The following is a 16,165-nucleotide window of genomic DNA, read 5'->3' on the forward strand; positions in this document are numbered from 1 at the left end:
CCCACTACTTTCCAAATTTCCAAAGGACTCTTGCAGCCCATTTAATACTGATGCTAAGGCTCTGAAGGGTTAGTAGAGGATTTAACACTTCTTAGTAATTTTACACAGTTCTACTGTACTTGAGCACTCATAACACTTTATACAACATGTCTCATTAACCACAGCATTTAGGTCAAATGCTTTCTAACATTCACACACATTCACACTCCGATGAACGCATCAGAGAGCAACTTAGGATTAGGACCCTTTCCTAAGGATGCTTTGAAGTGGCCAAGGGTTGAAACACTAACTTTCCGATTAGTAGAGTAATAAATCCATGTTTGACAGTTTTGTGAAAATTAACAGAATTATGACCATCAGATTCAAATTCTATAAGAATGCCAATAAGAAACTAGTTACCTGTATCTAAAAATAGTGCAATTGCAAAACTCAACTCCAGCAGACAAGGCTATAGCTACAGCCGTGAAACTGAGATTTGATTTTTGGATTTTGTTTTTGAAAAAAAGGGAAGAAAAAGTCTCAGCTCCATGCTTTTAATAGTGAGTGTGTTAACTTAATCTCTCCCATTTAGATTTAGAAAAATTCTACAGAGGAAATTCTTTCTATTTTTTTCCGTTTATCACCAATTTTGTTTTAATTAGGGTAATTAAGGGGAAACAGCACCAAGAGAGGCGATCTATCTTGTCTTGTCTGTCTGAGGAATTCCACTGGTGTCTCTGGGGAGGCTGCAAGGCTTGCTGACAGTACATTCTTGTCTTTTAAGCATATCAGAGCATATTTTCCGTGACTTCATCTACACTTTTTTGCAATACAGTGGTATAACTCCAAACCAGAGCCAGTCAAACCAATCAAGAACGGTTAAAAAACATTTGAGCAATTTATTTTTTGTTGTACTTTTCACTCAAGGGACACTGTCTTCTTGTTCTCTAAGTCATAAATCTGCTCCTATTACATTATTAGCTGCCTTTGCATATTAGGCAGGGAGGTGCTAAAAGGCTTGACCCCTCTCAGTTTCCCTTCTTCACATGAGAAGATTGGTGTCTTGATCTGGGCTTTTCAGAAAGGATGAGCAGGAAAAAGGTTATGGGGGATATGCGAAGGAACACAGGAAACACCAGGGGACTTAACACCACTTCATTTAAGCTTGTGAATTAGTCAGCCAGTCATTCTTTAACAGGTCTATAGGCTTGCCCTCTGCCCCGCTGCTATTTCCTGCTTTGGATATAATTATCTCTGCCCCCAGAGACTGGCAGCATTATGGTCTGGAATGTGTGACATTAACATCAAGAGTGGGAGATGATCTCAGGCTGCCGCTTCCACGAAAGCCGGTAAAAGGCAGGATTAAAGGTGTTACGTGTAGCATTTTAGTGTCATTAAATGATTAGCGTGAAAATAGTAGTATGCAGCAGGAAGCACAGTGAACATTTGTGTAGAGGATTGGAAGTGTTCTGATTTAAGTTATGGGACAAAACATCATTAACATGTTTTATGTGCTTTTCTGGTTGCTCACAAAGAACTTGAACGGAAATCACAGGAATAAGGGTCACAGTACAGTGAAGTGATGGCATTAGCAGAACCCCACATACCCCAGCTTTATCTTACTCCTGTAACTTTCAAATTGGAAATCTGTCTGGCTAAAAATATAGACTCACTGGTCACTTTGTTCGGTGTAACTCACTAGTACCAGTTTGGACCACCTTCAGTTTTTCCTCATGGCACAGAGTTAACAAGGTGCTGAAAACACTTCTCAAAAGATTTTCGCCCAAATTTATATTAGATTAGATTAGATTAGATGAAACTTTATTAATCCCTCGGGTGGGTTCCTCCGGGAAATTCAGTTTCCAGTAGCAAAGCACCGAAAGAAGTTGCATGTTACAGATACATTAAGGGGAATGAGAGTAAGGATATAAGCATAAATACACCATATATACACATATACACATATATAGATACAGAATATACAATATGGATAAATAGGATTGCTCATTTGAGTGAGTATATTGCACAGTGATTATTGCACAGTCAAATATAAGAAAAAAGACAAAACAAAAACAAAAAACAAATATTGCAAATATTGCACAGTGTAGATAAGCACCTACAGCTCAGTTGTTCCCGCCCTCCCTTGTCCCCCTGTTTCTCCTCCCTCTCCCCTCCAGTGAGGAGTTAAACAGTCTGATGGCGTGTGGGACAAAGGAGTTTTTAAGTCTGTTGGTTTTTGACTTTGGGAGAAGCAGCCTGTCGCTGAATAGGCTCCTCTGATTGTTACGACCGTGTGCAGAGGATGCCCGGCATTGTTCATAATGTCCATCAGTTTCTTTAAGGTCCTCTTCTCTGCCACTGTCACCAGAGTGTCCAGCTTCATGCCGACCACAGAGCCAGCCTTCCTGATTAGTTTCTCCAGCCTGGATGAGTCCTTCTTTGCTGTGCTGCTCCCCCAGCACACCACAGCATAGAAAAGTACTCCAGCAACCACTGACTGGTAAAACATCCTCAGGAGCTTCCTGCAGATGTTGAAAGACCTCAGCCTCCTGAGGAAGTACAGTCGGCTTTGGCCTTTTTTATACAGGTGCTGCGTGTTGCATGACCAGTCCAGTTTGTTGTCCACCCACAGCCCGAGGTACTTGTATGTGTTGACCACCTCCACCTCCTCTCCCTCTATCTGAACTGGCAGTGGACCTGGTCTGGACCTCCCGAAATCCACAACCAGTTCCTTGGTCTTTGAAGTGTTGAGTTGCAGGTGGTTTGTGTGACTCCATGTGACAAAGTTCCTCACCAGGCTCCTGTACTCCTCTTCCTGATCATCCCAGATACACCCCATGATGGCCGTGTCGTCTGCAAACTTCTGAATATGGCATAATTCAGAGTTATAGCAGAAGTCAGAGGTGTACAGGGTGAAGAGAAGAGGGGACAGCACAGTTCCCTGTGGTGCTCCTGTGCTGCTGACCACAGTGTCCGACGTGATGTCCTTCAGCCTGACGTACTGTGGTCTGTCAGTGAGGTAGATATGACAGCATCAAACAGTTGCTGCAGATTTATTGGCTGAACATCCATGATGTGAATCTCACACCCCAGAGGTGGTCTGTTGGATTGAGATCTGGTGACTGTAGAGTTCATTTGAGAAGAGTGAACTCACTGTTAGGTTCATGAGTTTTGTGACATGGTGAGTTATCCTGCTGGAAGCAGAAATCAGAAGATGGTACACTGTGGTCATAAAGGGATGTACATGGTTAGCAACAATACTGACCATGTCAATACTGACTGTGGTGTTTGAACAATGCTCCCGTGGTACTAAAGACCGCAAAGTGTGCTGAGAAAATATCCTCCACACCATTACACCACCAGAAGCCTGAACCGTTGATACCAACCAGGATGGATCCACACTTTCATGTTGTTTACATGACCCTACCAACCAAATTTAGATAAGCATGTCTGGCACCAACAACCGTGTTCAAAGTCACTTAAATGATCTTTCTTCCTCATTCTGATGGTCAGAAGTTCAGCAAGTCATCGTGTCTAAATCACTAAATGCAGTTTTTTGCTGCCATCTAATTACCTGGTTAGAAATTTACATCAACAAATGATGGAGTAGTTGTACCTAATATATCACTGAGTGTATATCTGACAGTAGTAGATTTTTTTTAGGTTTAATTTTAATATGCACATTGAGATTACATGTAATTAAATGTGCTATATAAATACAATTGCTAGCAGCATGAGTTAAAAAAAAGAAAATCAACTCAACAGAAAATGACAAAAAGACGTTGTAATGGCACTGCCTCATCCAGGACCTTCATCACAGGATGTTTTCTTGTTATAAGACAGAATGTAATTATGTGTCATATCGCACACACACATATATGGTATACTTACAAGCCTTTGTTAATCTCAGTACTGCTAACATGGCGTCCCAGCTCGGTCTAATTGAATTTCACAGAGGCAAAACCATCTGGCCACTGACAGCAGAGCAAGGAAGGCGTGTGCATGTGGCAACCCTGCGGTCAAGGTTACGTTCGGTACCATCATCATTATCATCATTAACAACCAGACCACAGTAACTCAGCAGACCCCCAACTGGCCTCCGTACACATCAACCCAGTGTGACATTTCCCAAAGTGGATAAAGGCTGTTTAACGAGTGAAATTTTGTTCTGGCTGTTTTGTTGGAGCTCACAGGCGGTAAAGGTGAACCGCACCGAATGAGCAGGATGAGGATTTGGCGTGTAACTTAGCCAGGAGGTGCTTAGTGGGAGGATAAAGAGATGTCTCAACAAGGATTTGGCTGTTTGCCATGAGATTTTGTGAAGATATTCATGATCCCCAGAGAGCATTTCCCCATAATACAGGCAATCTTCTAACATTCATTCTATTGTTCACATCAGGTCCAAAGAATCCCTTTATCAAAGGTTTGTTCAGTTACAAGTGACTAGTACCGATAACAGAAGACTTCTAGTTCCAAAATAATCCATCCAATCTTATTACTTCTTTGGCTGCACAACCTTAACACCCAACACTATCACCCTTAGTCTGCTGTTTTTAGTTTTTCATTCCCTCTCTTACTTACACTCTAAAGCATTTTCATGCCTTGTAATAATAACATGTCATTATGGGTTTTTCTAAAGCATTGTTTAAAATAAAGGCCTATGAAAATTCAAGTGAAGGGAGAAAGGAAAACCTGCAGTTTTGTTATCTGTCCTCATCTTTAAGCTTGATCTGGGACTGAGTGCTTACTTTTCATTGTGTCCAGGTATGTGCGATACTTCAACGGCCTTCTGTCAGGACACATAAAAATCAACAACAAGCCTCTGTTCCTGCATCACGTCATCATGCACGGCATACCTAACTTTGAGTCCAAAGGAGGTGAGCATCTACCAGTAAAGCGCTATACAAACACAGGCCATTTACCATTTACCACTGCCAGATGTTTTTTAAATAAAAATTTTAAAAAACTAGAAAAAACTGTTTTTCTTGAACACATTTCAGATTTCTTATTTATATCGCTTTACAGGTTGCCGTCCTTTCCTGAAAATCTACCAGGCAATGCAACCAGTCTACACGTCAGGAATATAGTATGGGAATTTTTATTCTAGTTCAGCGTGGTTTGTGTTTGAATTCAGGCATAAAATGAACCTGTGAGGTGAAAAGTAATTTTATTTTAAAGATTAGTATTTTGTCTTTTTAACTGTAGCAATGTGCAAGGGGACAGCAACACCAGTATCTGTATCACCATTGAACCTGGACTGCTTCTTAAGGGAGACATCCTGGTAAGATAACAAAAAATGTTTCTTTACTTAAACAACAGTTGCCTTCCATTTACCTTTTTTTCTTTACATTTTCCTAATATTATATAGAGTCTCATGATGTTTCTCTATTTTTTCTCTATTATCTGTTAAACTTAGCTCAAGTGTTACCACAAGAGATACAGAAGCCCAACCAGAGACGTTGTGTTCAGGGTGCAGTTCCATACTTGTGCCATCCATGATCTTGGGGTGGTTTTTGGGAAGAGTGAGCTGGACGAGACCTTCAAAGGTAATTTTAATTTGGGTGGATTTACACAACACACTGTTTGACACTTAAAAACATACAGTTGTATAGAGTTTTTGTGAATCAAGGTTATGTATCTTAAAAAGGGTTATTTTTTTAAAAAAATACACAAGATTAGCACTGATATGACAAAAGCTTTATGACTTGTGTATTTATACACAAAAGACTGGTGGTGTTCACTGTCCTAGTGTTGACCTAGACTCATCAAAATGTTACCTCAAGACTGTATAATGGCTTCAGTGTCTGACGCTCTTCTATCTGCTGCTTGGATCTCTGGTTTGCAGCATGGAAAAATTCATGGGTCCTGATGCAGGAGGACAGTGTTCCCCACAGTTTCACAGTAAACAGGGTCCTCTGGTGGTGAAGCAGAAAAGCATTCACTTACAGTAATACTGTGATTATGGTGATAAGTAACCAGAGATTTCTTATTAAAGGAAGATCAAATTCACACTAAATTTGCACAATTGATTTGAATTTGGATAAGTAATTTAGATTCATACAGAAAAACTGTAAAATAGTAAACCCTATGTATGATAAATTGTAACCGTGCCTTTGTTTGATGTGAAACCCACACATGCTTTCATGGTTTTAAAAAACAAAGATTTTCTCGCTGTGTGTGTCTGCAGATGAGAGGTTTCCAGAGTATGGGAAGGTGGAGTTTGTGTTCTCATACGGACCGGAGAAAATCAAAGGTAATCCATTTTTGGAAAGGAGAAATTGATTGTTAACATCACATGTTTTTTTCAACATTTAGAACTGAGATCTGATGTATTAGCCATTGCAAGTTTTTTATTTTTATTTTCAAAATTCAAAAAAAGAATTTTCTTAAAATGTATTATTTTAATTGAAGCTCTCGGAGAATACCAGGGGTTCATAAGTGTGCATGTATACAGGCCCTGAATTTATTAGACCACCTGTTATAAAAATAAAACAGGAAAATGGATATATGTAAACTAACTAAGTATATATAGTTATTTATTAGGTAAATAAGATACTGAATCACCCCCAAATCTGAGCTGGCACGCTGGACTTCTCTGAGAAGAATTCAGAAATGAGTCAAGCAAAACATCCAATCACCTAAATACTTGTTTTTGTTCAGGTAAAGTAAAAGTAAAGCAAGTAAAAAACAAAAAAAACAAAAACAGTGATATCAGCTCTTAATCAAAAAACAATAGTGTGCTTTACTTTTTTTCTGCTGTTTTGTTAAACAGCAAATTTGAAAGTTCATGGAAAAGAACAATATTTATGTGCACAAATGTTTGGATTAACCATTACAGATATGTAAGAAATGATTTTTATAATTACCAATATTGTTAATTTAGGGCAGCTGTGGCATAGACCTTACATTGGGTGGTGGTTTAAATGTGTGTCAGTGTGTTAAAATATGATACTTCTTTCTTTTTTAATTTAATTTATAAAGGAACTATTTACATTAATAAACTTGATGCGAAAGCCTAATGTACGTTAATGTAAATGCATCAAAGTCAACCAAAGAGTCTGTTGAGAGTAAAAGTCATGAGAAATGTGTTAACATAAAAAATAAAATAGCAAAAAGAAAACGTAGTGATAACAGAAGATTTATCCCAAACAAATCAATGTTGTGTTTGAAAAAACACTATTTAAGAATAAAACAACATTTGTTATTTAGGTGTAATGAATTTTATACACAAATACCTTAATATAAAAATGCTGATTAATCAAAAGTGGTTTTCCCAGTAACAGAGTGTAAGTCAATATAGCCACAAACCACTGATAGAGGAACTCCATTTCAAATGTACAGACTAATAGAAGATAACTTATTATTAAATGTTTTAGGCCATTCCAACCTCAAATATTGTCGCTGTATATAAACGTTCTAATATGACAGTGCCCTGTATGATGATGTTACTTGTGTGAACCACAGGCCTGAGTCACTTGGAGAATGGGCCGAGTGTTTCAGTGGACTACAACACCCAGGACCCTCTGATCCGCTGGGACTCATATGAGAGTTTCAGCCATCGCTGTGAGGAAGCTGCAGATGCTGACCACGGTATGCAAATGACATACAGTGACTATTTTGGAGAGGCGAAATTCTAAATAGGGAAAAATGTCAACCAGGTAACCTGACTTTTTTGAATGAACCACCTGGATAGGAGATTAACGCTTTTTGTACACACAGGAATATACAAATATGAAGAAGACTGAAACAGAAAACAGAAACAAAATCATATATATATTTTGTAATGATAATAATAATACATATAAGTACCAACCTATCTTTCACAGATAAATCAAGTTCCTCACCCTTATCAGATCAAGATCTAGAGCCTTGACCAAAGGGAAGGATTTCCTGTAAAGCCCTACACCCTCCTCCTCCTCCTCCTGCTACTCTCCCAGCTTGTCAGTTAGGACTTTAAATAGCTGCTGAAGAAATAGGGGGCGTCAGTCACCCTGTTACTGGCTGCTCCCTCCCTGAGGGGGGTGTAACTTAAAACATCACCGGGCCTAACTCCCGCAAGTGCCCCTATTCATTTCTATCCACTCTGAGCTATTGCTTCTGTTCCAGGAGTCCAGAACTTGAAAATGCGGGCACTCCATAAAACGCTAAACACCCATTATAGAAGCTGTGTTTGTTTTTTTTATCTAAAGTATTTTTACTTCAGAGCCCTGATTTTTGAAATATGGCACAAAGAAAGGAATGTTTGGTTGTCTGATTGTCAGCCATGTAATGCAGATGTGCTACAAACCTACTTTACATAGCGTTTACCTTTTGTTCATGTTTATATATCCAGTGTGCAAATGAACAACTGGAGAAGTGGAATCACTAACACATCATCATCATCATCACTGCTTCTGCAGTTCGTAAAATGTATTTTTGGCTACTTACAATAGCTGCCAGTCTGGCACAGTCCCTTGGATCCTCTCAGTAATGATGAGATTCATGATTACTGCTGTTAATCAAAGAAATCTGCACAAACAGGAGGATGTAGTTACCCTTGGTTGAGTCAGGACTTGGCAGTCTTTGTAGTGCTGTGTCCACTTTTATATATGGGATTTTTTTCTTCCAGCTTTGCAAAGACCCATTTCATTTTTATGAACATCCCCAGAGAACCGTTGCAGTAATTGCTGTGCTGCAGGAAGGTCAGTGGGAATCGCCAGGATTGCAAGTTTGATCCTAATTGAATGGGCAGCAGTGTTCGCAGCACTCAGCAGAAAAAAATAACGAAAAACTCCCAGCCAGTGTATTCATCTCTCTAATTGCAGGCTTCGCTCTTACACTTGGATGCGGGCGTGTGGATGCTGAGTCGAGACTTGCGCAGGAATATGGTGTCTGTATTCACAAGGTTTGGATCGACAGGGGATGCTCTGTACCTTAGTTGTTTTGGAAGACACAAAACTGAAAATGCAAGATTCAAAGAATTAGTTAACACAAGACTGGTGAACAATCTTTTTTTTGGCGTTTGATAAAATATAACCCCCTCTGTGAAAAAAGGTTAATCACGTGTACGATGTACATTTGAGTTGGCAAGCCCACACAAACTCCAAACACTTATAAGCTCTATGACAGAATGGCCTATTTTTAACTGCTCCAGCTCAGTGGACAATGATCACTCGTCGGGTCTCATTTAAATAATTGAACAAATGTTTCATCCTCAGGTGTTGATGTCTGAATACTTTTGAGGTTTGGCTTGCTCTTCCTGACGCCATTTTTAACAGAGTCCACTGACCTTGGAAATCCAGTTGAGAGAACTCTGTGAAAGACGGGCATCTTAAAAAGGTCTGAAGGATTTGGTAGCTTAGAGATGTGTGTGGTTCATACTGACGCACAGGCACATGGACAAAAAAAGGAGAGGAGTCTGGTATGTGCCCGGCTGTTTGTATTATACAGTGTTTTTTGCTCTATATGGGCATGCAAGCTGGTCTGTGTGCTTGTAAATATTTGCATGTTAGTGTAGCTCTGTTGCAGTTTCTCATGAGGTATGCAGGAGTGCATGTTTATGTAGTGCACCTTGTGTTTGTCGGCTTCCCTTTGCTCCACTAGAAGCCCTGTGGTCTGGAGGCAGCTGTAGGCCCAGAGGTCAAATCAGTAAAAAGGCAACCATTTGGCCCAATGGGTGGCCGTAGAGATTTGTACCTCAGCTCGGCTGCTAACCCCTTAAGAAGACAAGATTTTCCAAGGATCCACTAATAATCCTAGCTCCGAACCTCTAACTGGTCTGGTCTTGTCATCACTAATGGCCTGGCTAAAGCCAAGGAACACGCTATTGTAGCAGAATTGAGGGATTTCATGACAGGTAGGGGGTAGAAGACCTGAGCCATCACTCATTTCTTTACATTTGGCTCGCAGGGAGTCAGATTTTTCTTGTAATTTTTTAACATTGTCTTGAGCAACAGCTGTCCAACTTTCTGAAGGTTTTTCAATGTTTTTCACTCATTTTCAGTCCAATCCTTGTACATGAACATTTTCTGGATTGTTTTTTAATGTATATAATTATTAAGAAACTTAACACTGACCTATGAGTTTTTAATAATTAACAAAAAAAATATTGTTTAAATTGTATTGTATTTTAAATTGTGAAAACTTGGTGTATCTTGGCATTTTGCGCAGTGGCTGGCCAAAAAAATACCTACAGCAAATGAACAGTATCTGAAAGTCATGTCCTTAAGAAATTAGAAAAAAATCCATCAAAGGTCTTCAGCTGATCCATCTACTGTTCACTAAAGCCTCATTAGAAATGGTCTCAGTGGAAGGGCGGCTGTCAGGAAGCTATTCTTAGTGAAGGGAAACAGGGAGAAAAGACTGAGGTATGAAAATTACACAAAAATTTGTCTGATGGAGTGTTGAATCCAAATCATCATCAGTATGTATGTTGGAGGTCAGGAAAGAGGTACAACACTGTCTACAGCCATCTGGGAAACACGGTGGAGGCTCTGTCATGGTTTGGGATACATTCTTAAATCATTCTTAAAAGTGATGAATTACAAACACATAACAGTACCACCAGAGTTCGATCCAACATGCAATACCAACTGTAAAACATTTTATTTAAAAATGAACACTGTGAATCATGGATTGGCCTCTCCACCTTAACATTGCTGAAGCAGTTTGAGATCATTTTGACAGATAAACATATTATATTTTCATGTATGTTTAAACATTTTAATAAATCACTGTGCCTATACCGCATTTTCCTACCAAAATACAAAGGAATGAAGGATGACTCCAGACTTTTGCAGTAAAGGACACAATATGTTTGATTTAGGCATAATTAGTCTCCATCAGTATCAAAGCACTGATACAAATATCAAATATATTTGGACCCCTTTCGCTATATTTTATGAAGTCTAATGAATTAACACCATCATTTGGTGCTGGATACATTTGTGTTTTGTAATTCAGTCCTTAAGAGTTTGCAGTAACATTTAGAAGTGCTTCCTCACCTTCATCAGGTTTTCCATAAGTTTCTAAAGAATCATAAGAGCATTACATAAAATGATTGTTAGATAACTCATCTATAAAGAATGAAAACAGCCTCTAAAAACAACCTTGCCACTGGAGAGTGTGTCTGTGTGTGTTTCTGTGTCTGTGTGGTGTACAGTAGGGCAGCATGCCCACTGACAGCACAGGCCGCCTTCCTCGTTCGCCGGCCTCCTCCCATATTTGGCTGGGGCTGAGCCCTGAAACATGTCTGGAATAGCTGGATAGAGACCGTCAGAGAGACAGAGACAGAGAGGCTGAGAGAAGCAAAGACGTTTTACATTTGAGGTGTAATACAAGTGAGGATTTGATTTGAGACTGTGAGGTCTGAGCGCATTGGGAAAAGAAAAAAAAAATTAGTGACAGAATTAGGAATGACATAAAGTCAAGGACAGAAGAAGAGCAGCTGGAAAGCACTGACTGGTGAGTGGTTCTGTGTAGCCTTTCAATTACCACTAGCAACTTTGTTAACTTTAAATCTCTGTCAATCTCAAGTAATTGTGCAGTTGCCCTAGTCAGATGTTTTCAAGTTGTATATATTTTTTTTATTATATTGTTGCTATGTTTTTCTCTGGATAAACTCTTTTTTATGGTATTTCATTTTATATATACATCACTTTGCTTTTAGACTAGCATCTCCTTGCACTGTTGCCCAGAAAAAATTACAAGAGTACACATTTCTGTCTATTCGGTCTATAGTCGAGTCTGTTTGTCTGTTTATTAGGTTTCCATGTCAACAGTGTTGCTTCCTGTGTGTTTGGCACCTATGTGGTATAAAATGACTCATGGAGCGAGCAATTTGTGTGTGGAACATTTTATGAGCGAGCTGCAATTTGGGTACACCAAAACTATTAGGGACCTCGGTTTGCTGGTAACGTCGTGTGAGCTGCAGAAAGCTTGGACTGTGACACAGTTCATGTAGGAATGAATTTCTTTTTAAAACGATGTTTGAACAATCGTAACTTTTGTAGTGAGTTGAAAGTTTTGCCACATGAGATGATACAAAATTATACAAAATTATATTCCAAGATCTGTTTAAAAATTGTTACGTGAGATTAAACTGTTGAGTCTGACTTACCTTCAGTTGCTCAGCAGATACTCATTGACAGATGATCCCTAATTAGACTCGACTTAATCATTCTCTCTCTGCTTGAGCGGGCAGCGGTGTGTCTGAAGCATCGCACACAGGCCGACACCAACCAGCTGTTCTGACTTGGACAAACACAGTGTGTGGTACTGCAGGCTGATAGTAACCTCCCTGCCTGTTATTCTAACGGAAACCCAGCTTCTGCATTCTGTGTCGCTCCAGTGACAGACAGACACTGGTGGTGGTGTTTTTTTTCCTCAGTCATTGCCATTTTTTATCATTAAAAAGCCTAATTACAAAAAAATTAAGCTATATAATTGAATTGAGAACATTTACTGACAGATCTACTGTACACATTAAACGTTTGCAGAGATAAAACCCTGAGACATGGAGCGCAATGGGGTATTTTAAAAGCAGCCTGCATGTGTGTGCCTCGCATGACCGCATAATGCTTCTAGTTAGACTTCTTGCTGACAGCACGGTGAGCGGTGGCAGCAGGTTCAAATCCCAGCAATGGAAACCCTGCTGAGCGTGTCCCCATCTCTTAATGCCTCCTTTCTCCTACTGTCTGCCTAGATGTCTCCGTGTAGCTTTATATAAATTCTCGCTGTCTGCCACCCTGCTTTTTCCCATTTTTCAAACAGCTTTGGTCAACGCAGGCTCATTTATGACTGTTAGTATCCAGTATTTAACATACATTTTACTCATGTTAAGTTGTCAAATATTAAGAAATGTGTCATAAAAAACAGAAAAAAACCCCACATTTGTATATTGGTGCTATAGGAATGCAGCAGAGGTAAATATGGTCGTGGAAAGCTCTGACAGAGTCAGGGGATGACAGAACGGCACCTGTGCAGACAGCATGCAGATGATGATGTCTTGATGATGTCACGTGTGCCAGTTAGCAGAGCACGCCACGTCCAGAGACAGGCACGCCAGATATGCTGGTGTGATTCTAATTCTGATGTTCTGCTCATCACATACTGACGCTTTATTGGGACCTGTTGCTGTCACATTTGAATGCCCTGACATGCAGCATTTTGCTTCAGAAAGGCATGTGACAGGATGATGAAGCCTAGGAAAACATTACATTTCAGGACAAATATAGCCTTTGACAATCTTTTGCCCTTGACCCTGAACTGGATGGATGGATGGATGTTTGGTTGGATATTACACATTACTCATTACTTTTCTTAAAAGTTACTTAATTGCATGCCAGAGAAAGTAATCGGCTGCACTACTCCAGTGTTAATTTTGCTGACCAAATTTTCTCCTGCCAACCTTTTATTTTCTGACAAAAACAAGACAATAGCTAAGTAAAAACTCTTGAGCACAAAAACTGTGATGAAAGGAATAAAAAGGAGATGAAAATGTTCTGGAGTGATGAGATCCAATCATAACTTATTTAGTTTTGTAGAAAGCCGGGAAGAGTTTGGAAATGACCCAATCAGAAGCAATCTCCTTGTAAGATTGGATGCACACGTTTGATCTGCCACCAGGAATTGGTACAACTTCAAAATTTTCTCTCAAAATTAGCACTCGTTACATTTCTTAAATTACCCAGAAAGCAATATTTACCTGTTAATTGTTATGTAATTACTAAATGTAATAACAGTAATGTATTATGTTACTGTTACTTAAAAAAATTACTGTTACTTAATGACACTTTTGTAACTGCTCACTACCTTGTTGTGCTTAAGCAGTTTCTGCTTCCTGTTTTTGCTTTTCTTCTCGCCACTTTCATTTCCTCTTCTACCTTTCCAAACATTGTTGTGCATTTCAAGTTTAAATTCTACATTTTCATGATTTCATGTGTTATTGCTTTTTGTGCAGCCTTGTGCATGTTTACTGGAACTTGCCTTTCAGCAGTGTTCCTCTTCTGCGTGCGACCTCTAGATTGGGAATAAAGATTTGGATATTTTAACTTTTACTTGTTACTGGTATTCAGAGCTCCTGTCTTTTTCTCCTGCAGCAACTAGAACATGTGATCAATTATACTGTAGAAAACAGCACACTGAAACATTGGAAAAGAAATTCACACTTTAAATCCCTGCTAATGACATTTTTGTACAGATGGACCCATGTTGCAACACAAATTTGCAATAATGGTACTTCATGGCCTCCTATTATTGTTATCGCCCTTATTTTACATCGAGCTTCACCCCAAAATGGTAAAAATGGTTCTTTGAGGTTTAGCTTAACAAGAAATCCCATATCTTCCAATCTCCAGCTTGATCTGACAGTTCTTCTCTTGCATGAATAAAAATGAGTTGACATGAATCAGATGCTGCTGGCAGACGGTCAGACATAGCTTTTTATGACAGTTACTCAGATGACAGAGAGACAGATGGATGACATCACCCTGAAAGTAATCTCGGAGACAGACACTGATACAGACGCATCACCTCAATTCAAACTGTGACAGCCGGACAGTGACAGATAGACCGAGAGACAGACATGGCAAATATAAAACCACGGCAGCGACAGTTTTCCTTGTGCCAGTCACTGATACGCCAACCATGACACCTTTTCACCGATGGACTGTCACATCATCCTGTCTCACTTTCTCTCTAATTTTCTGCTGTGAAGTCCAGGACGTGGCTGAAATTTTTGTTTTTAGAAAAGTAAAATAGCTCAGCTTGGCTTTAATAGATTTGTATTTTTTCAGGAATTTTCAATTAAAAAATATGTCTTAAAATTAATGATTCCATAACTGAAATTGATGCACAATAAAGAATTTATTTGCAATATCACCCTGTTTTGAGCCCCCTCTTCTAACAGATATCTCACGCTCACACACACACATATACACACATGAACACAGCTCTTTAGGGCAAGTCAGTCATTTGTCAGTCAAACCCAGTCACCCTCTGGTGGCATGCAGACTTGCCGTCGTCACAGTGGTATGAAAGCTGTGAAGGTGAATGTCACATCCTCCTGTGAGACATTGGATGAGTTGCTGACATCACCGCATGTATGTATATAGATGTTTGTGCATGTGCAGGCCTGCCTCTGTATGTTCAAAGCTTTGTTGCCAGTCATGATCTTATTGGATCATTTAATATAGTCAAGTAAAAAATGTGCATAACGATTCAGGAGCTTGTAGAACCACCTTTAGCAAAATTATTGCACTTTGAAGTGATTGTTTTATGTGCATGACTTTCACATTATTTTGGAGGAATTTTGGCTCACTCTTATTTACATTGGCTTCAGTTCAATGATATTTGCAGGCAATCGTTTATGCACAGGTTTCATAAGATCCAGCCACATTATTTTAATCACACTGAGGTCTGTGCTTTGACTGGACAATTGTGATACCTTCATTCAGCCATTCTGTGGTAGATGTGCTGCTGCGCTTGAGATCATTGTCCTGTTACATGACCCAGCCAAGCTTTCGCCATTGGGACAAATGGCCTCACATTTGACTCTAGAACACTTTGCTATACAGTGGAGTTCATGGTCTAATGCAAGTTACCCAGGTCCTGTGACTGTAAAACAATCATCACCCCTCCACCACCATTCTTGAGAGTTGATGATGAGGTCTTTTGTGCACATGTGCTGGTTCTGTCTGCACTTTTATCTATTCTGTCCAAAGGACATTGTTCTAGAAGTCATTGGGTTTTTAAAGATTCACCTGTGATAACCTAAAACAAACTGTCATTTTTAAAACAAGGTGTTTTTCCTGGAAACCATACTAAACACACTTTTTCAGTCTTTTTCAAATTGTACCCTCATGAACTTTCACATTCAGCATGCTAACTGAAACCTGTAGAGTCTGAGGTGTAGCTCTTGAGTTTCTTTGCAGTTTTTCTGAGCATTGTCCGACCTTGATGGAACATCCACTCCTGGAACGACTGCGGCATTGTGTTTACACACCTGAATGCTCCCATCCAGCAAACTGCCAAAACTCCTCACTTCACACTGATGATCAATTAATCAAGTCCATTTTGTTTAAAAACAGAAGCTCTTAATTCCTGTGGAATCAGCAGCGATGTAATTACACCACTGTGTGCATAGAGTAATGTAAAAACTTCACTGTATGTCTTTGAACTTATTCTACAACATAGCTAAAATAAAGTC

The 16,165-nt window shown here is 39.4% G+C and overlaps 1 protein-coding gene across 6 annotated transcripts in view; it reads left to right on the plus strand.

The window, feature by feature from the left end:
- LOC146361404 (tensin-1-like) overlaps positions 1 to 16,165 on the plus strand; it is a 121,638-nt gene that overhangs the window by 79,035 nt on the left and 26,438 nt on the right. For all 6 annotated transcript variants that reach the window (XM_084921928.1, XM_084921924.1, XM_084921923.1 and 3 more), the window contains 6 exons: positions 4,744 to 4,856; positions 5,005 to 5,065; positions 5,185 to 5,260; positions 5,396 to 5,525; positions 6,167 to 6,232; positions 7,444 to 7,569. In XM_084921928.1, the coding sequence (XP_084778054.1) occupies positions 4,744 to 4,856; positions 5,005 to 5,065; positions 5,185 to 5,260; positions 5,396 to 5,525; positions 6,167 to 6,232; positions 7,444 to 7,569 (572 nt within the window). The remainder of the gene's footprint in view (positions 1 to 4,743; positions 4,857 to 5,004; positions 5,066 to 5,184; positions 5,261 to 5,395; positions 5,526 to 6,166; positions 6,233 to 7,443; positions 7,570 to 16,165) is intronic.

Source organism: Perissodus microlepis, chromosome 23 (genome assembly GCF_051167445.1).
Source record: "Perissodus microlepis isolate ML-2025 ecotype Zambia chromosome 23, ASM5116744v1, whole genome shotgun sequence".
Taxonomy (NCBI): domain Eukaryota; kingdom Metazoa; phylum Chordata; class Actinopteri; order Cichliformes; family Cichlidae; genus Perissodus; species Perissodus microlepis.